Source organism: Lonchura striata, chromosome 15 (genome assembly GCF_050655825.1).
Source record: "Lonchura striata isolate lonStrDom1 chromosome 15, ASM5065582v1, whole genome shotgun sequence".
Lineage (NCBI taxonomy): Eukaryota > Metazoa > Chordata > Aves > Passeriformes > Estrildidae > Lonchura > Lonchura striata.
Genome location: NC_140717.1, coordinates 5592656 through 5619326, shown reverse-complemented (window position 1 = coordinate 5619326; position 26671 = coordinate 5592656). Strand labels below are relative to the sequence as shown.

General features: G+C 43.9%; 1 protein-coding gene across 1 annotated transcript in view; it reads left to right on the top strand.

Annotated features, from left to right (window-relative positions):
* The window catches only part of BCR (BCR activator of RhoGEF and GTPase), a 99885-nt gene that overhangs the window by 26673 nt on the left and 46541 nt on the right, over nt 1-26671 (top strand). Inside the window, exon 2 of the mRNA XM_021549904.4 lies at nt 21080-21264. Within this exon, the coding sequence (XP_021405579.1) occupies nt 21080-21264 (185 nt within the window). The remainder of the gene's footprint in view (nt 1-21079; nt 21265-26671) is intronic.

Genomic DNA, 26671 nt, shown 5'->3' with positions numbered 1-26671 from the left:
ACAAGCCTTGGTTGGAGTGGTTTGGTCACCTGGAGCATCACAGCTACCCATGAAAGGTGAAAGTTATCCTGTCTCAGGGCAGTCTGTGCTGAGGCTGTGGCAGAGCTTCTCTTCCAGAGTCAGTGTAAGGAGGCAATGGCTGCTGCAGAGCTCTGTGCAGGCCCTAATTTCCCTAAATATTTAATTGCATGGTGTAGGTTACCCATTGCTGTGTGTTGGTGTGGTCTGTGCTGTCTGTGTGTGCTGCACAGTGAGCTGCTCGTGCAGCCCCTGAGCTCACTGTGTGCCTTGTCAAATCTGAGCCCCTGTTCAATGACTTACCCCAGTCACTGCCCCAGGGTTGCTCCTTTTCCTCACTGAGGGGCACTTTCCTGTTTGTTTTAATTATGAGTGTTTCTTCTTTCTATTTCAAATAAAATGCAGTATTTTTTTTTCTAAATTGACAGGCAGTCTTGTAGTACACTGTTAGGAGCCATTGATGAAACAAAATATTTGGATTTGCTTATCTAAGTGTTTTTCTTTACATAAATATTTTAAAGAATTGCACCAGGCCAAAGGTTCTGCAGATCTTAGCTATGCCTGCTTGTACATACGAAGAGCATCTTGCTTTGTGTTTGTGTTTCTCAGAACGTGTTTTTGTTGTTCTAATTTGGATTATTCTGCAAATTACTTTCTTGTCTCAAGTAATATGTACTTCAAGGCACTGACTTTTTAGTGTTTCTTCTGACAAAATGTTCTGAGATATAGTCCCACTAGCTTTAGTGAAAAGAACTTTCTCAATTTAATTATAAGGATCTTTTTTGGGTAACAATTTCTTAGATATTTCTTGGTCCTGGCCCACAGGTATCTCAGACTTTTCACTTGGGGGAAAAATCGGTCTCTGAGGGAGAGACCAGACACATACATTTTTAAGCCCACAGAAGTAAATATTTCAGTGCATTATGTGTAGGAATCACCTCAGGAGTTCAGTTCAGAAATGTCTCTGAAGTCTGACTACGTGCTGAAGATCAGGGCTGACAAGCATCCACATAGGATTTGAGTTAACAGAAGAAACTAGCTTGGAAGTGGAAGCATAGAGAAAATGGACTCAAAGTGCTGGGCAGCATTGTGATGAACAGAGCACGTTATTGGAGTGCAGAAACATTGTCTCGGCTGTTTGACTAAGTTTCCAAATGTTTGGTAGTGCAGACTTGTTTTCTTGCATCTCATTTCTGTGAATTTATTTCATGGTAAGTCTAAAGATGGAACTGCAGATTTGTAATGGCAATTGCCATGCTGATAGCTGTCTCTAGGAATGTGGCAACAACTAAAAAACACTGGAGAATGCAGCACATGAACATAAATGAGAAGCACAGTTGTTGAAATGGGCTTAGGAATTCACTTAATCTGCTTCTGATTTCTCCAAATGCTGTCTGCCTTCTTTTATTCCAGGGGACAAACATTATCTGTAAGGATGGGCAGGGTGACAGGGGCATTAAAAGTGCATCTGTTCTGTTATAGCTTGAGGTGGTGAGAAGTCCAGGCTTTACAGTGCCATGATGTTTGGAGTACACTTTCTTTGCCTGTGGGCAGCAGCATGTGCAGTTAGGGGGCACCAATTAAGTTTTCACACACCCTTCTTAAATCATTCTATTGTATTTTGGGACAAAATAAAAGGCAGGATTTTGGCACTTCCTGACATTTGTTAAAGTACTAGAACTATAGTATATTTTAAATGCCCCCCACCTCTTCTATTTTGCTCAGTCATCTCTTTGATACTCTAAGTGATGCTGCTACCTGTGCCTCCCTGCAAAGGATGAGTTGGCAAAGCTTCCTCATCTGTTAGACTGTGGTCTTCAAATTCTTTTGTGTTAAAGGGAGTTAATGTGGCAAAAGGCTGGTTTGTAAAGCTTTGCCAGTAAGTGTTGCTCTCCAAAGAATGGCTATGCACATCAGCTATTCACCCTCAGTTTTCCTAGGGAGGAGAACTAATTTTCTTTCCTGCAGAATTGTAAGATTTAGTTATTTCCTGAGCCTAAAATAATGTGCCCTGCTGCTTAAACCTTGTTAGCAAGCTTAGACTTGCTGAAGAAGCATTTGCTTCTTCTACTCCTCAACCTGTCAGGTTTTCAGATTATCCTTGCTTGTGTCCTGCTTGTAGAGCCAGGTGGAAAATAATAAAGCCCCTCTGCTTATCTGTGGTCAGCACTGACTGAAAGGGAGAGCTTATCTCTCCTCCCCATGTGTCCTAGAGGAAGCCAGGCTGAAGCAATGAATCTCATTCCTAACAACAGGAAAACCCAGAATTTGACTTAAAGGGGATGATTGATTGGAGAAAACAAACAAACAACAACAACAAAAAAAAAGACACCAAGTGACTGGGATTGGTGCCAAGTGGCTGAAGTTCCATTTGTGGCTTGCTCAGGTGTGGCACTGCCCAGCTGCCTTCCCACTGCAGCTCCAGAGCTCCCAGAGCAGCGCTGCTGGGGCTGCACCAGCAGTCTGGCTATGTGTGCTGCAGGTCACAGCAGCATCCCACAGATTCTTTTTTATTTGGTTTTTTTTTTTTTTTTGGAAGTTTCATTCTGGAGAAGCATGTACAGCAGGTTTCAGCTCAAGGAAGAGCAGAGACGGCAGGTGTGAGCAGAGGGGTGGTGCAGGATATGTACAAGAGCTGGCTCAGTCTTAGTTAACCTTCCTCACACGTCAATGCTGTGACAGCAGATGTGATGTTGTGTTCTGGGCCATGATTTCAGGAGAACTGCAGGTTGTGTGGGAGGCATGCCCTTATACAATGACCTTCATACCTGTAAGCCCTCAAAATAATAATGCAGAAGTGTTCAAGAAGATGTCAAGTCAATTACTGTGTAAGCTTGTCTGAGGACCAGCTTCTGGGACTGGCATCCATCAGGGGGGTGTGGAGAGGTAAAAACTGGAAACATAGTGAATTTGAGACTAAGGAAGATTTTTCTCCATACCCTTAGAGAAGCTTTGACTAAAGGATTGGTAGTAGAGCAGGTAAAAGAGGAGTAGAGTGCTGCATCCAGAAGAGTTTGACTGCAGAATAGTGCCTTGAAGGGTATAATATGCAAGATTTTGGGGGTCCTGGATTTATGTAATTCTGAAATTTTTCTCTTGTGTATAGCAGATTGTCTTGCTTGTTTCTATAGTAACTTAAAGCTGTGTAGTTTTCCTTGTCTCAAAAAGCTGTTCCTGAGTGATGCTTTGGGATTTCTCTTTTTTGCAATTGAATAATTTGGCCCTTAACTGTATAGGTTATCCTAATTCACCTAGAAAACCCTCCCTGCTATGAGGAGTGCAAGAGAGAAGCCTAAGAAGAGTTAGTTACTTGTAGGAAGTGACTTTTGCCCAAAAAAAAAAAAAAAAGCAAGGACATATTTTTCTAGCTTTTACTTTACAGTTCTGAGTATAGGTAGCTATTATCTCAGTTTAAAAATTGAGAATGTCTAGGCATTGCTGGATGCCAATCTGGCTCTTCCTAGAGTCAAACTGTTCACCTGCAGAACAAAAGACCCTAATCTCAGCTGTTGTCTTTCTGTAACATGTCCTTAAAGTAATGAATAAAACAGTATATTCAGCACATCTCTACATGTTAGAAAGTTTAAAAGCAATGGAAAAACTTGGGGTGTTGTTTAAAAAGCCATATTTCCAAAATATCATGGCTTTTCCCTATTACATGAAAGGAATTGCTGTCCCAGATGGTTGGACACAAGGGGATTTGGTATAGAGCAGGATTTTGTACCATGTATTGCCTTAGTAACCATGGTGCCATGCTGTCAAACCTTGCAGGAGAGTTTCCTAGTCACTTTTCCAGTGATTGCTGTGAATCACTGACTCTTTTTTTTTTTGTTGTTGTTTTGTGCATCTACTAGATCCAGAGAAGTACAAGTTCATAGTGGCAGTCTCATGAAAAATGAACTGCCTGGGTGATACTGGAAGTAGGGATATTTTTTGCCAGAGCAGTGTGATTGCACTCAGAGAGCTGTGATGTTATAAGCAATTGAATTGAAGTTACTGGAATACTTCTAATTTCCAGCAGTCCTGGAGGCGTGGAAAGTGCTTTCTGCTTTGGATTTGCTGCATGCCAGGGCTTCTTTTCTCCAGCTGTCATTCTCAGAGAATCCACCTTCTCTTTGCCATCCGGTCTTTTTGGATTGGATTCTCTGTTTGTCACCAGCTCTTCTAGCCTTCTATGTCTCCTCAGCTGAGATTTTTGTTCCTAGCCTTGCAGACAGAAGTGTACCTAAATTAAGCTTTAGTCCTCCTGGTTTGAAGCTCTAGCTCAGCATAAAGCTGTTTCCCTGTAAATTAGTTTTATCCTTTGTGGTGGAATTTTGCTACAATTCTGATGTTACCAGGATCATGTATTAGCCATTACCAGGAGAGGCATTAACTTATATGCAGGTATAATCTATTACAAAGGTGACATTGAATGTGTTCCCAGATAAGGGAGAAAAAGGTTTCAGTTTCTTTAATGGGGTAAAAATCTCTGTAGCCAGGAATTCCTGACCCTTTGAATGGAATACTGAGGGAACATTCAGAAATTACTGGGATTTGTTTGCTTGTGCAGAAGAAAGTTGTTTGATGTGTTTCCATTTGAAGCAACTTTTATTTCATACTTTTTCTTCAGTGTTTTCTTCCATTTCTTCTGGACAGTAGTGCAGGATGTCTGTGCTGCATTTCTTGCAAGGAATAACATCCCCAGAAATGCCACTTCTTTTTCCATGTGTGAGCTCTTTTCATCCCTGATTGAGAGCCTTGCTCTGTAGGACCAGGCTCCTGGGCTCTGCTGGTTGAAGAATGGAAGAGGTTTTGGCATTGGTTGCCATTGGTATAATGCTCCTTGTACCTGGCATGAGAACAGAGAGAAAGACTGGGAACAGGGAAATAGGTTTGACTAGACCTGTTGTTGCCATTTAAAGAAACTAAGCAGAAGGGGCTTGTCCAAAGTGGTTTCTTCCTTCCCTTTTACCAATCTCAATAACTATGGGCAGTGGAGAGGGAGAGATTTAAATTACCCAACAAATAGATAGGGAGTAAGTCCTGACATCAAAGCTTCTATTCATGTCTTCTCCTCCTTGCTTCCCTTAAATAATATATATTTTATACACAGCTTTTGGGCCTATTAATTGAGCTGGTTTTGGTAGGTTCAAAATGGGAATGTGGTGTTTTGAGGCTGGGCACTAAACCACAGAGCTGAGCTCACTGAATGGTGCCTGAAGTTCTATGGCCTTGGCCTCCCTTTGCTTGCAGGCCTCCAGATGTGGAGCACAACCCACACTGGCATTCTTAGGATTTCTGTAATGTATGGACAGCATTCAGTAGGAAAAGCAGATTATTAATAGAATTTGAAGGAGGTGGGATCTTCACTGAACGTCTCCCCTCCCAAGTTTCTTCCCAAGCTGCATAGGGCAACCTGCTGTGCTGGAAGCAGAGGTCTCCTGGCCTCTGTGCAGCAATGGGGTGTAGCATTCTTTCCAGCATTTTTGTAAAACAAGGATAGAGAAAGAGGAATATTGACATCCAAAAACTTTTCCAGCCTTTTCCAACCTTGTGGGCCAAGCAAGAGGAGTCCCAGATTTTTGGAAGGCAAGAAAAAGCTTCACATTCTGTTCAGCAAGTAGCAGTGAGGAGAGGCAAACTTGTGATCTCTAGAGGGCAGATTTAGGAGCAAATATTGTTACTGGGGGAGAGGCATATTTCAATCCTGGACTGCTCATATGCCTGAAAGGTGAGCTTGGGTTTGAATAAAAAGTTGTGCATCCAGGGGAAGCTCATTTTGCAGTATGGTCATTCCAAGTTTTAGCTGAGGAGTGGATTTTAAACCTTGTCCTTTGAAGGCACAAGGCTGCCTAATGCCAGCTAGTGCCCATCTCTCCACATTGCCAGTTACAGGATGGAATTGCCTGTGCTTCCATGTGACACTGGTGTCTGCTGCTTGTTTAGCACGCCTGGAGAAGAGCAGCATTGATCCCTCATGCCCATGTGAGACTGTGCTTGGGTTGCCAAGACCTGCTGGTCTCCAGTGAGCTCAGGTTCCACCTGTGCCATGCTTGCCCTGGAGTGTGGGAGTGGGGCCTAAGCTCCTGTTTTAAGGGCTGCTCTGGGGTTGAGCCCCATCAGGTGCACTGTTGGTAGCTGTAGAGTTAATTCTCTCATTTGGCAAGGCCCTCCTGCTGCAGTAACTGCATTGCCCTTCATCCCTAGGGAGCTGGGCTGTTGTGGCTGTGTTGCCTCCTGTCTGTGCCATCCTTCCTGCTAGGACAATGGCCAGCCTCGTGTAAAGAGCCCCCTCTGAGAGTGGCTGATAGCCAGCAATCCCTTTAGAAAAGTCTGTGTGCTGTGAGAGTGTTGTGCTGCAGATCCCACTGTTACTAAATTTTACATTTCACCCTTGGCTTTTTGCCAGGTCCCATGGGGATGGCGGTTTCCAAGAAGCCGTTCCAGAAAAGGAATAGTGGCTGCTCTTTGCTAGGGATCTATCAGGCAGTGCTCATCCTTCCCTGGGAGGAGAGGGAGGCAGCCCTGAAAGGAAGGATCACTTGTGAGGCTCAAATCCTCCTAACCAAGACTCAGCAGCAGCAGGGATGCTTTGTGGTACTCGATTAAAATAGTCCCTTGTGTGAGCACTTCAGGTCCTGAGACTCTCCCTGCCCTTGCTCCCACGACCTTTTGTACCTCTCTCAGGCAGAGCAGTGTGTGCATGACTTCAAGCTAACTTCAGGCTTAGTCCCAGACTAAATCTCCAGGCTTGGGAAGAGGGACCTGGCAGTTGAAGGTCCTGCCATGACTAGCAGAGAACAGAGGAGCCAAGTCCTCTGGTTGACACGCAGGTTATGTGATGTCCAGGGCATTGTAGTGCCACCCTTTGATAAGGCTCAGCTGTGCTTTTTGCTTTTGCTCTTCTTGTTCCTCTCCCATTTGTCAGCATCGGGTGCTGGAGAACTGCCTTGTAACAGAGTTGAAGAGAGTGTGGGTCCTTGTGCTCCTGCTGGAGAGGGATGTAGTAACCAAAGGCAAGAGCCCCATCTGCTTGGCATACACCTGAGCATTGAGTGCTTTAACCTTTCAGATGAGGTGGCTGGCCACAAGGGTATGCTGGCTTTACCTGGCAAGTCCTCACCTTGCTCACTGAGTTTACCCTTCAGCTTCATGACAAATTTGTGTTTAGATTAATTAATACACATGGATCAGCAGTGCAGGTGATTATGAAACTTGACTTTTTTTTTCTGAGCTGTTACATTCAGGAGTAATATGCAAATGGAATGAGTTATGCTTGTTTTGTTTCTCTTCTTGATCCCATCTGTTAAAAACAAACCCTTATGCAAAAATGAAGTTATTCCATCATCTTTCATCTCCACCAGGCTGCTCTTAGGAGACAGCTTTGCCTTTATAAAGTGCTGAGGTCCAGCCCATTTTTATTTTAGGATAGAAGAGACATAGAGGCTTGTTTCACTTCCTGCAGCTCCTGCTGTGTGTAGCCACTTGTGGTCCCCAAGCCCTGGGTTGCTGATGTGAAACTAACAACTTAAACGGTTGTGATTATTAACAGGAAGAAAGTGCCTGAGGATATTTGTCATCTCTTTTGTGTGAACTTGTTTCTTCCATTACAACTTGATGTCATGCTCTGTGGCATCTTTAACACCTGCTGTTTTTATAGTCAACACTCATTTGATTGAAAGCTGCTTGGCCAAAGATCTAGGCTAAAATTCACTCAAATAGCTGGAGTCTTAAGTCTTATTTTCATGAGTTACTTGGGCCTGTGTGGTACCAGTGTGGTCCCAGAAATTCCCCATTTTGACTTGCATTCCCAAGATTCCTGCTTTGGGATTAGAAGAAGAAGTTAATATTTGGGACAGAAAAGGAGCCTCTTGAAGGTGGTGATTGTTGTTTTATGGTTGTGATGTTGTGAACGGGGTTTGCATTGCCACATACAGCTTTTGTAATGAAATATGTGCCCACTGTGCTGGGTGGGTGCATTTTATGAGCTGTATGAAATCTGGACTGGGGCATGCCCCCACTCCGAGAAAGTGAAACAAATCCCCCGGTTAAGGTTTATTATTTGGGGACTGTCTGTCAAACCCTGTTCTTGGGGCAAGATCAAACTTTCCACTTTGTGAGTGGATGCTGTGCTTGAAATAATTGTCTGGCTAGTCCCATAGGGAAACTTAGAAGTAGTGTTTCTGTCTTTCTGCTGTAGTAATATTGACAGGAATCTTGTCTAATCCTATTAGTTCTTCACTATTTCAAACCTATCAAAGTGTGTGTGTCTGTCAGACAGTGTAGTTGTTGTTTAAAATTGCTGCTGAAAATTAAAGGAAGCATTAATGCAGGAAACGTAGTGGTGTGCAGAGGTTTTGTAGAAAACAGTGACTGTGCTGTTGAACAGTATCTGCTCTGTGCAGCTTGCAGTCTGAAACGTCACAACTTCTATTTCAGGGCTGTGGCAAATTGCTTGAAGCTTTTTAGGGCTGGACCAAGCATCAACACAACACGTCTTCCAAGTTTCTGTAACAGTCCCAGTAAAGCAGTATCTAAATATAGTGCTGATGTACAAGTGTTCCTTTATTGTCCCCTGTTGTGTTTTACTTGCTTCTGGTTGTACATGTGTTCCATTTAAAGATGATTAGGCTTTTTGCTGAAGTTTTCACTCAAAATATTTGACTGTCTGCAAACACGAGATGAAAGGCAAGAGATGAAAATAAATAAATACATTTCCTTTAAAAGGACTGAAGATTTGAGGCAGCTGTGCTGCATGGAGGAGTGCAGCCATCCTTCTGGGCGTGTGCTCCCCTGCTGGCACAAACATTAGCTGTACATACAATTTACTCAGTTCAGAGCAAGTATCTGGACCTGGCTAATCTTTTTCCCTTTCAAAATGATTCAGTCAAATCAGAAACCATGGCCTGGATCCTCTCCCTCTGACAGGGGGGCATAACTGTGAGGATTTCTTCTGTTGACAAGTGATTGATCCCTTCCAGTAAGCAGTTTATCCCATCTAAGATTTTTGTTTGCTTCCGGACATGCCTCTGGACTATAGAAGGAGTTTAGGTTGACATCATTTCTAGATCAGTTCCTTGGGGGTAGGTGGGGTTAAAGTACCTTCCACTGCAATACAAGTTGCTGTAAATTTCTATATCCCACCTCTGTTAACATGAATTGAATGAGGCCAAAGAGTCATTTAGGTCTGTATTCTTTCTAAGGTGTCTCGTTAAGGTGCCAAGACCATATGTGTACTTGTAATGCATTTTGGCACCAAGTTCTGTTATCTCTTGCCCCACATAAAGGACTTTTGGAAGCTCAGTGTCTTGAAGATTTTGGATCTTGTCTCAAATATTTGAAGTTTTTCTCTTCATAGTTATAGGCTGCACTCCATAGAGCTTCTGTTTGTGTTTCTGTGTTTGTAGAACTGTTCTTCTCTCAAGATACTGGCTGCAGTGTCAGTTCATGCAGAACATGTGACAGCCAGGGTTGGCACGGGCACCGGTGTGGTGCCAGTGGCAGGCAGGCAGGCCAGCTCCCTGCAGCACTCAGCCAAGCCAAGGGCTCCGGGGTCCCTGGCACAAGGGGAGCTGCTTCCCATCACCAGCTGCCCTCTGGGAGCTGCCCAGGCAGGGATGTGGGTGCGCTGAGGCTTGAGAGCTCCTGAAAACAGCCCCTGTTCCTGCTACTCCCACATACTTGCCTTTTTAATGCTTTGTTCTCTAGCAAAATGTTGCTTGGAAAGGGGGGAGGGAGGAGATCCCAGGCTATTATCTGCTAAGTAGGTCGTAATTCTGGTAAATAATTGATTTTTTTTTTTCAGGCTTGAAATCAGAAGCAGGTCTTAAGTGCCAGTGTCAGACCACTGTGATTATCACTCCTTCTGGAATTTCAGTGCTTCAGCTTGAAGGATAGTTTTCTGGCTCTTTTGGGAGGGGTGTGTCACTGGAAATAAAAGGAGAAAGTAATTCCAAAGCCATATGGAGAAAGCATTTCTTTTGTTGTGGTATTGGTTTTAAAGTTTTCTTACTTTAAACTAGCTCCTGTGAAAATTCTCTGCTTCTGGCTTCTGTTATGCTCTGGAATAGCTGCTCAGACTCTTCACCTTCTGGAATTTGGAAATGAAAGTGTTAACAGTAGCAAGCATCATCATTGGCTGTGTCTGCTCTGTATGAGACTGTCCATGCTGTACTGCTTAATCTTTTAAAATCTTACCCTGCTGTGCAGGCTGCTTAGTAGGAGTCTGCTGTGGATTGCTTGGGTTCAGCCTGTATTTTAGCAGACCAAATCCTGTTCCCAAATAGCTGGGACAGCTGATCAGACTTCTTCTGTGGGGTGTAAATGTAAATGTGTGTGTGTGTTCATGTACAGACACTTGGTGTATGTGTTTTGTGGTTTTTAACTCTGGACACAGAGTGATTCCTTAACAAGCTTTTTTCACCTCAAGGGAAAGAGCTCTTGTGCAGGGGTGTGAAGTGTGGAGACACACTCCCCTGGAACTCTGTTTATTTTGTGACTTGCCTGGGGGTGAGTCCTCCCTGGGCAATCCTTGGCTCCATCACCTGCAGTACAGCAATAGTGCAGAGGCTGCTCTGGGGCCTGCAGTGGACAGAGCTGCTTTCACAGGTAAGTCCTTCTCCTGCTTTGCCCTCTCCTGCACCAGCTGAGCTGAACTGCAGCTTCTGGCTGCCCTTGAGGAATGGGGGTGTGTGTGGCTGTCACAGCTGTTCAGGCAGCCAGGCTCTGTGTATCCCTGCATATCCACAGCTCTCCTCGAGTGCTGGGGAGCTGCAAGAGCTCAGTTCTTGGCCTTGGTGCAAAGTTTTTGAGTGCAACAGCTTTGTGAGTTGCTGGGCATGAGAACACTCAGTCTGCTTTGGGAGCTGCTGTCTGAGCAGGAGCTCTGCTTGGTATCTACAAGTCTGGGTACAGAACACAGCTCTTGGGGGACACCATCATCTACACAGGTTGTTTTGTCTTGGTTGGGATTGATGTGGTCCTGTTTTCCTTTGGCTGGAATTTATTGGCATTTTAGTGCTTCCCCTTGGCATGTCTTCAAAATAATTTTTGGCTCGTTCATGCTGTGGGATGGCAGGGCTTAATGAAGTGGTGGTGTAACACATCTGTGTTACCAAAATAAGCTCCCTCTTATCCCATGTTTTAATAAAATCTGAACAGCAATGGATCTGTCAATGATACTGAAGTGTAAACCAGCATTGTTGGTGTCTGATGAAGCACACCATGAGCTCAGACTGAGAGGTCTTTCCTCACATCTGCTTTTCAGCTTCTCAGAGAACTCTGGCACCACTGTGCTGCTTGTTCTTGAATTTTGTTTTTCTAAAATTATTCTTAATAATAACTGGAGGAGGACTTGCACTTCTAAAAGCAGGTTCCACACAGAAGCACACAGTTTGTGAAAAAGGTGGTGTGGAATGCCAGCTGAGAACTTCCTAACCCAGAGCAGACCTTGACCTTCATCTTAAACTAGTGGTTTCAAGGGGAAAGATATAGAGAGAAGATGGTGTTTATTAATGCTGGTAGGAAGCTGTGTTCCACCTTCAGCATCTTTAATTAAAAGAAGTTCCTACAACTACCTTGCTATGATTATGAATGACACAAAAGTGTTTTTTCTTCTCCAGCCAGATGACAGGAAGGCACTGAGCTTGGGCAGCAGCTGTGTTCAGAAAGGGTTGTCAGTGGTGTAGGCAGAACCATCTGCCCAGCAAGGCATTTAGCTTGGGCTGCTTTTTCTAGGCCAAGATAGTAAATCAATAGCTTATTTTTCACAGTGTTACAAGTAAGATGTCAATGGGTAGATTTACAGTGTAAACAGGAAGAGGGAGCTACCTTTATTGGCTTCTTAGTGTCCCAGATGCATTAGTGAGAAAACAAAACAATGCTGCAAAAAAACCCCAAAAAACCAAAAAAACCCCAAAAAAACCAAAACAACTCATCCAGATAGAGGCTGAAGCTCTAGAAACACAACAGTGTTCTTATCAGACATTTTACTGTTTCTTTTAAATAGACTTTAATACCCCCCACTGCCTAGAGCTGGCCCTCCCTTCCCTTCTCCCAGAACTGTCAGCTTAGTTAAACTCTTGTTTGAACAGGCCCTTTCCTCTCCACATGCCAGGACTGTTGGTCTGCTCTAGTTAAATACAGGAAAAAGTTTATATGGAAATGGGGAGGGGTGTTAAGAGATCATGGGGTGAGAATTGCTCCGTTTTGTTTCAGTTAATTGTATAATCTACTTCTCTGGAGATTCCTGTTGCCAAATGTTTGAAATGATTGCAAAACTCTGAGATAACTCTGAAGAGCAATATAGTAAATGTTATGCTGGTCATGGTTAGAATTTTCTTTCATTCACCTGGCAGATGACAGAGCCACCTTGGGTTTGAGAGCAGCAGCCCTCCCAGTGCAGTCAGTACATGCAGTTTCCACTTGGGTTTTGTTACTGCTGGTTTTTTTTAGAACTGAAGGCTGTAGTTTGAGCACAGCAGTAGTGCTGACCTGAGCAGTCACGTTTGCTGCATCCCACCTCTGTGTTCTACTGCTGCATTGTGTGGAGAGGATCAGTGAAATGGAATAGGAACTGCTCTGCCTTATCAAATAACACTCTTTCCACTTATTTTTAGCTACTGTGGTCTGCCATGATCCCTGCAAATGTGATTTAGGGGACAGTGAGTGGACATGGACAGGAACCTACACAGGGGAAGTTGCTCGAATCCTAAAACTTTAACCCTCATAATGAAGGCCCTGCTTTTGTTGGGAAATACTTTTGACTTCCAGGTTCTTCTCCTTACAGCAGTGCAGGGTTCATGGTTGTTTACTTGTTTGGTTTTGCTCTTGGTGTTTTTTACCTTATTTTTCATGGAAACCTTTTTTCTCAGTTTGCACCTCTGACCTAGTCAATGCTAAAGCTCCTGGTGCCTTTGGCACAAAGCCACACATACTTCTGAATGTAGCTGCCTGTCCATGTATCTCTGTGCTAAAAAGTCTCTATGTGTGAACAACCAAGCCTAAAATTTGCTTTATTCGTGTTGGACTTGAAGTAAATGAGGACAGCTAAGCTTAGTGCACAATCCCTAGTAATGAGTGGAAAACTGTGAAGGTGTTCCAATATGCTTTGGGGTTTCCTTTGCCAAGGACATCCAGTGGCCTGACTGCCAATATGAACTAAACATGGAAACCTTTCCAGCTTGCCTGAGAAAACACAGAACAGAAGAATCTAAAGGCATAGATGCTGTAAGGAAAGAGATTCATTTTCTGCTCTCTCTAAGGCAGGAACCTGAGGTATTAATCTGTGTTGTGGGGTGTCATGTTGTGCCATTATCATTCAGGAGCAAACAGGAGGAATGGTGAAAAAAGAAAAAAAGGTAGCAGGAATTTCACTGCTTTGGGCCCTGGCCTGCACTGTGTTTGTTCTCTCTTCCTTGGGTGGGTGGTACCTGTGCAATTCAGTCTTGACCAGATTTCTCTGTCTTTACCTGTAGGCAAGATATCTGCAGCCAGTCATGCTGGGAACATCCCTTCTTCATGTATGTGTGTGTTTGCTGTTCAGAGCTCTAAGTGGGGCCCATTAGACCTTGTAAGTGCCTGGGAGGACATGCAGCAGCCCCTGGGACATAGGCACTGTCAGCTGTCACAGAAACATGCTCAGGGCTTGCCTTCTTCAGTGGCAATGGGTGTAACTTTGTCTCCTAATGTTAGTCACGCCCCACTGCTTGTAGAATATCCTAGAATTTACAAATGGCTGTGGAGACACCCTGTATTTGAAAGGCCACATCTAAATGTGTAACCTGTTCTCCACCTAATCACAGCTGTTATCAGCTGGACTCCCCTGTCTGGTTTGTGGTGTGCTGTGGTTGTGCTTCCCTCCCTGTTTTTCAGTTGGATTGAAACTGCCCTAAGTGTCAGATGTCTTGGAGAGATGGGAATTTACACCTCTGCTGCTGCTGCCCGCTGTGCTGTGCATTGGTGCAGGCCTGGCTGGGTGTGAGCTGTGTGTGACTCCTCAGCGTGCAGCACTCCGGGGCTGCTGACTGGAGTTGTCAGGAGTCAAGATGAGCAGCAGGGAAGTTGTGCTGGCAGAAGGGACATCCTTGGAATTTGCATGCTACAGAGCAGTTGTGTCTGGACTCTGCTGGATAATCAGGTTAGCTTCCTGGATTTTGCTAATGACTCTCAGTAGTTGTAGTGAGCAGCTGCTTCTGTCCTGTGGGAGGATGCCTTAGGTTTCCCTGAGGTGGAGAATGGCCTCAGTAGTCCCAGCTTTCACATAATGGGTGGATCATGGAACCTCTTCTGCATGGGCATTAGATCTGCGTGGATGTTTAATCTGTCCCCACAAATACACCAATGACAGCAAATGCAGCATGTTTTAGTAGCAGGCTGCTACAAACAGATCAGACCTGTCCTCTACTCTCTGCATGAACTCTTCATGGAATATATGGGCAGATTAAAGAACTCTGATCTTCTTTTTTAGATGTTTAATGATCTGGGTTTGACACACCTAAAAGATTAAAAGTGGACTGCACTTAATTCATCTCCTAAAGACTTAAAGGCGCTGTCTGCTGTGGGGATAAAGCTCATCTGTGGTAGAGACAGAAGTTTCTTGGAGGCTGGTTAACATCCACGGCCTGGGATTCCCCCCGGGGGAGGGAGGGTGGAGAGAACCACCAGCTGTCTTCTTGCTGCTTCCATATGCAAGGTACATTGCTTTCTCCTTCTTCCATCTCAAAAATAAGAAGCAGTTCTCAATCTGTACATGCACATACACACTTGACTCACATGTGAGTCTTACCCTTCCTTAGCAGACATCGAAGCATTGTGTAAAATTCACATGTCACAGGTCTTGTTCCTGCAGCCTCTCCACATAGTTGAGAGATTACTTCCTGGAATGAGAGAGCAGAGGGTGCAAACCTGAAATGGATGTTGGTGGGAAAATCTGCTGAAATTTTGGATTCACAAACTCCTTTTTTGCATGCTGCATAAGCTGCAGTTGTCATTCTAGTGTTCAGCAATGTATTTAGAAACCTCCCTTCCTGGGGTGCTGTTTCCCTTTTGTTCCGTTCCCTGCAGAGGCTTTCACGTCTCCTGCAGAAGGGACAGTGCAGCCTGTGTGAAGCTGCTTGTTTAACTCTGGGTTTGAGCTGATAGCTCTTTCCTGGGGTGAGCTGTGTTGTGTTTCACTGCAGCCCATGCTCCCAGTCAGCTTCTTCAGCAGTGTGAGGGATCATCCTCTGGACATTTTCAGTGATGGTAGGAGTCTGTCAGCACTGATAGCTGGCTTCACTTCATGTGCCTAAAGGAGAAACTTGGTCTGAGGCCATAGGCTGGCTTGGAGCTAGCTGGTTTTGGATGGTTTTGTCTTTGATTTTACCTTGTACTGAAGAATAAGTTTGCAAATTAATGGGACTTTTTGTTGCTAAATGAATTGGTTTTGTACATGGGGGGGGCTTCAGGGTTCACTGAACATCCTTACATGTAGGTGTACTGTCTTTACATAGAGAAGAGATAGAAGGAATGAAGAAAATAGTTTGTTTTGAATCTGTTTAGCATCCTAGCAGAGCCTTTTCTTCATCCATACAAGAAAAATAAAGTTGTAGGGATTTGACATGGCAAACATATCTGCTCTTTTTCTTTTGATACTTGAGCTTTGTGTCCTGGGGGACAGGCTCCTCGTATAGCTAAACACCATAATTATCATTTGTGGATCTCAGTTTTGCGTGAAATTGTATATATTGAGTGTGCTGTTTCCTGGGTTTGGAGATGATGATTCAGGATATGTCAGAGAAATAAGCAAGATGTTTAGCTTTCCATAGCTTAGTTGTTATATCTTTTAGAGAACGGTGCTGTATTCCCCAGGCAACTGAATTCACGGCCCATGCACACTAATGTACTTTGACGTGTGCTCAGCACTGGGCCTGAATCCCTGATCCTTCTCCAAGTAGCCTGGCCAGCACTAAGAAATAAAATTACATGTTTCTGTATTGTTTATCACCAAGTAAACAGTGATATGCAAAAGCCGGAGCTAAGGTTGGAAGGCACATTAGTAACTTAAAGGTTACAAAGGAAAAACAAAAATAGAAGGGGTGTTGCATTCCAGTAACTTATCCCTAAAGCAGCCACGTAGAAATCCCAGGAACTGAGAGCTTCAGCCTGAAGGAAAATGAAGCAGTGTTTTGCTTCAGTTGCAGTAGAAGCTTTTTAAAGTGTACCCACCCCATATCTACTGTGTGTGTATCCTTCCAGTTTGGATTTCTGAGCCATGAACTAGATCACAGAGCTGATCCAGCTTAGAAGGGAAGCGTCAAAGATATTTTTCTTTGAGCTGGCTGAGTTCTTTATCTGGACCACAGGCATCTGTAGGGTTGCAGAACTAAGGGGATAAGAGGGGAAAGGGCAGTGAAGTGGTTTATGGCTTGGTGGGGGAAACCTAAAACCCTGTTGCTGCCAAGGCAATGCATTGTCAAACTATGGCCTCACACATTCCCTGGCACAGAAACACGAGGGTGCAAACTGCCTTAGCTCTGTTCTGCTCTGCAGCTGTGGGCATGTTTTTGGAGTGAGTGTAGAGACATTACAAACTTGTGCTAGCCATGGTACCATTCACAAAGAAGCCACAGTGATGTGGGGCTTTGGCAGGATGTACAGCTCCCTTCCCCCTCCAGGATTCTAGGTATTTACTTAGGCAGGCAGGTCTGAGCTGCTGTGGCTTCACTGCTCTTTTAGCAGGATTAGCTGGAGCACAGCTCGCTCAAATCTTTTCTGCATGCTGCTGTTAAGCCTCTCAAGCAGCTATGGATGTTGTGCTGCTGTGAAAGTATGACATGTGCATTTCGACCATTGTGTGGCTGTGGATTAGATGCAGATAATCTTTCTTTTTACTTAGAAGTTAATTTCTTTTACCCTTCCTGCTTTTGCATTAGGTCTATGATTTCATATTTCCAAAGAATGAATGTGGCACCCAGCAGGAAGGGTGTAGGCAACAGGGCAAGGGAGCAGTGTTGCTGTGCTCTCTCTGAGTGCCAGTGAATTTGTAACTGTAAATTTGTTAGATTCTTCCTTACCCCCCAGCCAGGTGAAATTTGAAGCAGTGAGGAAGGGAAGCAGTTTAGAAGAGGGGGAGGCACAAGGTCACAGAGAAAAGGAATATTATGTTTGAGAAAAACAAAAGAAAATAAAAATGGGACAGAGATGAAAAACAAAATGAGAGGATAGAAGCAGTAACTGAGGAGGGAAATGCTAGAACAAACTCCTATAAGCTGAAGCAAAACAAGGCCAGGCTGCTGTCAGAACCGAAGGTGGGAGTAAATACTTGAGTGGTTTTTTGCAGAATAGGTGAATTAATGATGAGCCTTTGTAGCCCCAGGTGGTTCACAGTGGAGGAGAGTGGTACTGTAAGGACAATGTCAGAGGGCCAGGGGTGGAAATAGCTCCTGTTGTGAGCAGAGAGGGCTCGTTTCTGTAAGTCACAGCTGCTGCCCTTCACTATGGGATGGGATCTCTTTCAGGTTAGCAAAGAGGAGGAGAAGGGCTGTGCCTGGTGCTGAGATGAGAAGCAGAGCACACGTGGAGCCGTGTCCTCAGTGTCTTTCTCAGGTGCTCTCTTAGCACACTGTGGTGGAGCCCATCAGCCTGTTTGCCTGCCCTTTTTCTTGCCAGCAGTTATCTGTTGTTGCTGTGGTTCATCTTCCTCTGGCCTTGATGGCAAAGTTATTGATAGCAACTCTGAACCTGGCTGGCCCTAAATGAGAATAAGAACCCTCTTAATGCTCACCTTGACAGAGCCACTGGCTAAGAGACCGAGTGCTCTTGCTTGAGCCCATGTGCTGTCTCCACCTGGAGCAGCTGCAGGTGTCAGAGCAGGTGAGCTCCTGGCTCTGATCTCTTTGCTCTGGTCCCTTGCTGCCAGGTGGAGCTGAGCAGCCTGTGAGCATTGTGCTGGCTGAGGAGATGTGAATAACCCAGTTTCCCTGGCAACAGCGGGCTCTTTCATCACAGAGACACAAGGCTACCTCTGTTCCTGGTGCTCAGGCTTGCGTAGCGTATCTGGCTATGGCAGTACTTTGCTTTTCTGGGAAAAAAAAAGGCAAATAAAAGCAAGGAGGTCTTTCTGCCTTTGAGATAATTAAAATCACCATAGGTAGATTTCAGTGCTGCGTTCAACAATAATAGAAAGAAGAAGGATAATAACTACTTCTAAGCTTTTTAATGTGTGAAGAATCCTTGGAGGATACAGAAATAAAGTTTTAAATTCTGTATGGGGCTTTATGAACAGATTTCATAGCAGTCTGTGACACTGATAGATTTGCAAGATGACTTATTTTCTTTTTTATGGCTAGGGAGACAAAGTGATTCAAAGGTAGACTGAATCTTGTTGCAAAGCCCTCTGAGCTGATCCTCCAGCTGGCATTTTCCCTCCAGTTTCAGGTAAAGGTTTTCCTGTGCAGTAGGAGACAGAACACATTATGGGAGGTAGAAGTGTGAAGCTGTTTTTTAGCTGGAGAAAGTGAGGAAAGTGGAAATACTGTTACTCACTGCAAGCCTTTCTGCTAATGTATTTTAGTCTGCATTTACTCCCCCACTAACAAAAGTGGAGCAAACTATTCATTTTGAGAGTGAGCACTGGGAATGAAAAATATATTCCTGCCTTAATTTCCACACAGCAACTTGGTCTTGTTACCGCAGGAGTGCAGAGAAATGGGTTTGGGTAAGAATAGTTTGAATAAACTTCTGCAGGAGAAAGAAACCCTTCCTTGAGTGGGCTTGAGGCCAGCAGAAGTGCCCAGTACTGATATTCCTGCTTGGATAACACCTGTTCAATGATCAGTGATGTATCACAGGATTCTTGGGTTAGAAAGTTCCTGTTTTCAGCAACTCCCATTCAAGCTGCTGTTTAGCAAATCAAATTATATGGTATTTTCTGAATGGTTGTGGACTCTGGAAGCCTCTAACACCTGGACCAAAGTTCCTTCCAGAGAGCAGATACCACCTTCCCTCTTGCTGCTGTGATTGTGCAGAGTCTAGCAAGTCATTTGAGGAGCTCTGAGAGTTTGAGCGCAAGGTAATAACTTGAGCAGGAGGGTGACATAAAACTCAGAGTTTGTTAAAATAATATTGCCACAGTCCTTCAGCAGCCTCAAGGCCTTGTACCAGGCTGTTACTTAGCTGGGTGGCATTTGGAACAAGCTGAGACAGAGGCTCACATCTACAGTGAGTTTATTGTTGGGTTTTCAGTATATTGTTTATGTAAATTCCCCAGACCAGCTCTCCCTCCTGAAAAAGCCACATAGATCAAGTTTTATTCTGTTCCACATAAAGTTCACATCTTTTACTGAAATGAGTCATACTTTAACTGAGTTTACTGTGAGGGAGGAAAGTGGGCTTTAAAATGTTACTCCTCCACCCTGCCTTAGTGATGTATAACAGGATTATTAGTATGCTTGGCAGCAGCTGCTTATTATTTTAACAGAACCTGGATATTTGTGAAAACAAGAAATTGCTTCTGCTTGTATTCAAGTGTAACTGGTTTTCCTTTTTTGATGGCTCTGTCTTCCATAAGGCTCACTGGCTTCTGTGAAGGCAGATCTAGACTATCTCCTTGGGGTTATTTTTCAGTTTGGGAAGAAGGGTGGCATTCTGTGACTTGTGGCTCAAAGAGGAGGAACAGCTCTGCTGTTTTGTGGACAGTGGCCCGTGCATGACTGTGACTGTCACACCCAGGACACTGCTGGGCATTGGCAGGTGAAAGTGCTTCACAGGCCCATGGAGATTGTGGTGCAGTGTCACTGTGTAGACACCAAATTTGGCTACTCTGTGTGTATTTCTTTGTGCAGAGAGATGAAAAGCCTTTTAGCTTATGGCAGAAGGAGCTGCTCTGTCCTTGTTACAGATTTTTGCATTTTCTCTGTACACAGTAACTAAAGATGGCACAACCAGTTTTGCTACTCATTTTTCCTGCAGAAGTTCACTGCTGTCTCATGCAGTAATGGTTAGCGTGACTCCTCATACCACTGTTCTTTTCTGCTTGTGTTCTGGATGTGTTGTTTTAGGGCCTTCTGGGGGAGGGGAGACGGCATGTATAGAAGGGAGCAGTGTGGTGGTTTGTTTATTTGTTTAAGGGGTTAAGTTCAAAATAGGAGGAGGGGCAGTCAACAGAAGAGGACCTTTTAGGATTTTATTTTTGTCAGTAGGTTGGTTCGCTTGACATGTAGGGCCTTTCTTTCCTACTCTTCTTGTTGCTGAGAGGTATGGACAGAGTTACAGTTCTCCCCTGAGTTATGTATTGCCTATTTTACCTAAACTGCCAGGGGCATCATCTGCTCTTGATGGGCAGAAAACCCAGAGTCTGTTACCTAGGAGTTTCCTAAACTCAGACTGGTAACTTTTATGGAGCCAGCAAAAGCATTTATTTTGGTGCTAATTCTTTTGAAGGAAGATGTGAGGGAAAGCGCTGTAATTAAATGACCACTAATGTAAGAAAGGACTTTGCCTTTTAGAACTTCGAATAAGTGAAATGAACTTTTGGTGACAACATGAATTTAAGTATATTTACTCCTCTCCTTGATGTGTGTTTGACTTTGGGTCTCGTGATAACTGACCCCAGCAGGTGGAGGGCTGTGCCCGTGTTGCCCAGCCCGTGCCCTGCCTGTGCAGGCTGAGGAGAGCCATAGGATAACAGGAGACCCTGGATGGGAAATGATGGTGTCTGTCTCTAGATCAGAAGGCTGGAGGATCTGCTTATTAAAACTATACTATATTACATTAATATACTATTTAAAGATATACTATCCTATTCTATGTACTTACTTCTTATTTACCTATCAACTAACTCTAACAAAACTTGTGACTCTCTGCTGAGAGTCCAGCACAGCTGGATCCCATTGGTCACTGAACCCAAACAACCTTCACCAGAATCCAACCCAGCCATCACTTCAGGTGAACAACATCCGTACCACATTCCGCATGGGGAAAACAAAGCAGCAGAGACGAAGATTGTTTTCTTCTGTCTGTGCTTCTCCCGAGAGGCAGAATTCTGTCCGTCTGTCCAGAGAACGTGAGTGTCACCCGGAGCCTGTGTTGTGCTTTGCAGATGCCCCGTTCGGGGGGACCCCGCCCGGCTACGCGTACGATGCTGACCGCGCCGAGGAGCAGCGGCGGCACCATGACATGATGCCCTACATCGACGACTCGCCGTCCTCCTCGCCGCACCTCAGCTCCAAGAGCCGCGGCAGCCGCGACACGCTGTCCTCGGGCTCCCTGGAATCCACCAAATCGGTGAGTCCCTCCCTGCTCCCAGCAGAGCCCCGCGGGATTGCCAGGGGTGCTCGGGCTTGGCGGGGCTGCCAGTGCTGTGAGACATCACCCGACACGATACAGCACTGCCTGGCGTTGGACGTTGCACGTTTTAGCTGATGCTGGGCCTGAGCTTCATGGCTCACTGTTGTGTATATGATTTTTGAGCCCTTCGTGCATTTTAGTGGAGAGAATTGGTGACTAATTGCAGTTGAGAGGGTCTCTAAATAGCAGATATTATGGAAAGGAGGCTGTGGAATGAAATACATTCATACGTCTCTGCATGTGAGTTGTCATTGCTATTTTCACGTAGGTTAAGGGTTTTGATCAAGCATCTGGAAGATGTATTTCCTTCACCCTGTGAAAATGGAATAAAAAGAACTAAAAGTGCCAGCTCTGAAATGGTGACTTTGGGTGGGAGATGGCCACTACTTGTAATGGATTTGACTATTCACTAAATAGCTGTCTATATATATAATCAGTTATCATAGATTAAAAATATAGAAGGGGCTGCCTTACCTTACCTGTGGTTTAACATGGCCCTTCAGTCTACCTTGCTTTGGTTTTGCTTCAGGTTCAGTAGCATGGCTACAGCTTGGAACTTCAGGAAAATTTCTATTTTTAGTTTTACAATATTCTTGGTTCTGCTGTCTTCACAGTCCAATATATCTTCGTTTCAGCTTGGATTAGTCTCTTTGACTTTCAACCTTTTGTTTCTTTTTGTCCTCTTGCAATAAATTGCAGAGCACTTGAGTCCCAAGCTGCTGTTTTTCTGAATATTCTTTTAATTTTCAAACTTTTGGGTTTCCCAAATCATTCATAAAGATATTCAATAGCAAAAAGACAACTGTCACTTCCTTTTTACAGTACTTCAAAGAAAATGTGCCAAACAATCTTGAATTCCCACATTGTAAATGACACTTTGAAATCTCTCATCCAAGTGTGTTAACTTATGTGTTGCCTTTATATAGTTCTTTCCTGTTAATTAAGATATCATGGAAGGTAATTATGGATATTTTAGAGATATCAATGTACATGTAAATCAACACCATCACTATTATCAGGAAGTTTTATTTATCTTGCATCAAAAGGCAAGTCTGAGAAGTGCCACCAAACATTATTGTGCACATCCTTCTGCTCTCTGTTGGTTACTGTCACAGCTGTGCTTACTGATTCCAGGATGAATTCTGGGCTAAGAATCCTTCCTGATACAGTGTCCTTGTTCTTTCTAATTTATAAAAATCACTGTCAAGATCTCTTAAAGCATTATTAAATAGATACATTGTTGGTGTTTGCTTAGTTTTATTTGACTGTAAAGTATAGAATCAAGTTAGCTGCTTATGCTTTAGTGAATTCATTTTGAGATGCTTTCTTATCTCTCAAGATGAGAATTCTTGTGATATGTAAGAGGCTTTTGAGTGAAGAAATTATCATTAATAAATCCAAAAAGCTCCAAAACCATTTTAATATTGACTTGAGATTTTCAGGTTATGTTTCTCATGATGAAGGAAAAAACACTCTGTGACTACACATGACTGAGAGTTATCTTCAAGGAACCAGTTATGACAGTGCCTGTGACTGGAGGCCTGGAGGAGACACTGCCTAATAATTAATATTTTTATTTGTTTGAATATTACCTCATAAGCATTTAACAGTAGTTAATTTAAAAGTTACTTTAGTAATGCTTGAAGGCTGCTTCTTCAAAAATAATTTTTAACATAAATTGCTGCTTTCTTTTCTCTGACTATAAAAAGATGTTTCATGGCTTCCAAAAGAAAGAGGTGTCCTGATACAGATTGAACTTCTAATCATGAACCTCAGCAGCTTCATTTACAGATCCTGTCTGTAATCAGTCCACAGATGACAATCCCTGGACAGTCTGTGACCAGCAGAAAGAGACTAAATTTATATCCAGGTATTTCCAAAGCAAGTTAAACTTTCAGTCATCATGAACTGTGAGATGGTTTTTGCTGAGCTATGTTTTCAGCTATAGTGGAAAAGACATCAGTAACAAAATTAAGTGTCAAACACACTGCTGAGCCAAACATAACATGTTGGACCAGAAATACCAGGACATATGTCTCTTCCATTTTCTCTTGTACTAAACTTGATTAGCAGAAAACATGTTTTGTTTAGATGTGTTTGCTTTTAAAGTTGTCCTTCTTGCCTTTTTAACTGAGGTGCCTGCAGTTACTTCTGAAAATTTCAGATTATTTTTATGACCAGAGTCTGGAAGTGAACTGCATGCAGCAACACAATGCATGCACTACATAAATCATGGCAAAACATTAAGATTGTAAAGTCATTAGAAGTTAAGAACTCTTGAATCATTATAACTTTGAATTGCTCAATTGTCCCATCTTTCCTGTGGGCTCCTGCACTGTGCAGTGGATGAAGTGAATGATACTCACAGGATTCAATATTTCATCTCCAGAGCTGCACCTTATTTTCATCTCTAGAGTGTGCACCTTATTTACAGGACACTGCAAACTCCAGTCTGGGTACAAAAGTATTCATTTCCATGGAGTCCAGATACAGCTGGAATGCCACACAGGTTTTAATTCTGCAGTGTTCCTGTGAGATAAGAGGATGGTATGTTCACTAACCACAGCTAATCAGGGCAGACAGGTTATGGGAGAAGCATCTGCTAATTTTGGGTGCTTAATGTGAGATGCGTAGTGTTCTGCAAAACCAGGCTCTGACTTTTAACACAGCTTTCTTCACATTAAAGTAAAATTCCTTTAATTTCACTTTGCAGCCAAGAGTTAACAGCACTCCAATCAGACACCCAGAAAATGGAAAATGTAGCAAACAATGATATTCACATTTTTTAAATATAAATATAAATCTAAGTAATTCCCTTACTATCACACAGGCATTGCAGCATTTTGCTGTTATGTTTATCTGCCTTATCCATGAGACCTCTTGGGGACTGCATTTTTGCTATCTGAATATTGAGGGCATTTTGCTTTGACTTATTTTATGGCTTGCTCTGCTGGGCTTTGTATTTTTCTGCCAGGTGTTTGACTGAGTTCTTCCACCTCCCTAGAGCAGCTATAGCCTGTGCTTGAGTAGCAAGCACATCAGGGTTCATCTGCTCTGTCCAGCCACCACAGAGAAAGTGCAGAGTGCCAAAAGCAGTGTCTCTTGCTAGAAGAGAATGAAGGGAAACCTCCTGGACTGCTTGTGAGGGAGCTTCCTGCTGTTCCCTCAGTGTGCAGGGTGACCAACTCCCAGCACATTCTGTTCTGAGAACTGAGGGTTGCAGCTGACTTCCAGAGGTTTGTGGTGGTTGCACTTTGTCACCTGGGCAGTGTTTTCTTCTCCCTCCTGCCACCTGCATGTCCTGAGCAGACAAGGAGATGCTGCCTGCTCTGTCTCCAAGGGGTGCCACTCCAGCCACAGCTGGGGCATTCCCATTCCACCTGTTCCTGCCCACTGCACAAACTGTTGCTGTGCAAGGAGGAGGATGAGGCTGCACTGGCATTGGTTTTGTCTGTGACCCAGACAGGGACAGCCAACACAGATGTTTGTAGTGTGGATCTCAGCAGCCCTTGACTTGTCATTTGTGTGGAAAGGAGGCCTTAACAAATGTTTGTAGGGTCTGACTCAACTTGCTCCGTTTCTTCTGGCTCTTCTAGAGTCTCAGGCTGGGTTGCTGATGCATGTCCTGCCATAAAACCAGTGCTTTTGCCAAACTTTGCTCTGAAGCAAGCCTACAGGGACAATGGGAAAAGGAGAAATAGGTTCCACTAATGCTTAAGTTGTTTGTTTATTTAACTTGAGAAGAGATTTAGTTTTCCCAAACCTTGCTTTCTGTAACAGCTGAACTGTTTTGATTGGACTTCACAGAAATTCTGGAAACCTCTCTTGGAAAATGTCAGCCCAAATGTTTGCCAAATAAGACAGTGCTGGTAGCTTCAGAAGGTGTCAGACTTGGTAAAAAATAGTGGTAACTCACTCCCAGAAAGAGAGAGAATGTGTCTGTCTTTCCCATACGGTGAGGGTGAAGAGCAGAGAAAATACCTGGATTAAGTTAGAGGAGGACAGAGAGAGGGCTTGCTGCAGTATTCTTAGGCCACAGAAAGGTGTAAAGATAGCTGGAAAATCAGTGACTGACACCCTTCAGAAGAGAAGAGTTTCTGCCAGGAGTTTTGGAGTGGGTAGCTTGCAGCCTGGAGGCTAAAGAAGATTGGGAAAAGGGGGAAGCCTCACTCACTGTCCTGGTGCTGCTCCTTGTATGGGGAGAGGTTGCAGCCCTGGGAAGTGCAGAAATAGGAAATGCTTTGAGGATGTTCCCCAGCAGAGGCAGGCTCAGGGATGTGCCTGGGGCTCTGTGGAGGTGGATGCAGGGCAGGCACTGGAAAAGCAAAGCTCGTTCCACTGCCCCAGGAAATGAGGAAAGTCCCTTCTCAGGAATTTAGAGATGAGTTTTTGACAAAGCAGATCTTTCCAATTCTTGCATATATCAAAGCAAGGGAAACAGGAATGCTAAAGCTGAGTGACTCCTTCCTACTGTCTGTTCTGTTTGGAGGAAATATTGCCTGGTACTTACAGGCTTTCAGGTAGAATTTCTCTTTCCTTTTCCACTGTGCAGCATTGGCAGCCATTGCCTGTCCTCAGATCAGATCCCTTTGTTCCTGTTGTCTGCCAGCTCAGCAAGAGCAGGGCTGTGGCAGAGCAGGTTGTGGATTTTGCTCCTCACTTGGTCCCAAGGGGATGCAGAGAAGCTGACCTGTGAAGCTACAGCAGTAAGTAGGATTACTGCTCCTCTTGGTACTACTCTTGCTAGCTTGTCCTTCCCCCTCCAGCTTTTCCTAATCATTCTCCTTTCTTCCTCTCAGTATTTGAATTGGTTTGTTTTTGTTTTACTGTCACTTTCCCCTCACCACCGCCAACAGATGAAGCTTTTCCTTTTTATTCTCCAATTCTTTGCTCCTTAAGGGCCCTGCCTGGATGTACAGCCCTTCCCGAGGAGAGCTGGCACACCAGTACTGATGTTATAAATAATGTTGGCTTCTCTCCCTGCTGCTTCCCCTCCCCACATGGAGCATGATTAGCTTGATTACAGAATTTGCCCCGTTTAATATCATCAGGACAATGAGACACCTCCAGCAGAAGCTTTCAAACATTTACACTTAAATATTGAACGGAATGTTTTTCTCCTTTGTAAGCTGTCCTTATGGGAAACCTTGCCTTTGAACACATTCATTGCATGGTGTATGAACAGCCTGTACCAAAGGAAGAGTTAAAGTGCCTTTTATACGCCCACTTTGAATCCCTGATTCTCTTTAAAGAGCTGTGTCAGCAGCAACCTCTTTGCAAAATCTTACGTATTGTGGTTTCTAGATTCTTAATCTGTGCTCTCCTACAATTTGCAAGAAAACAA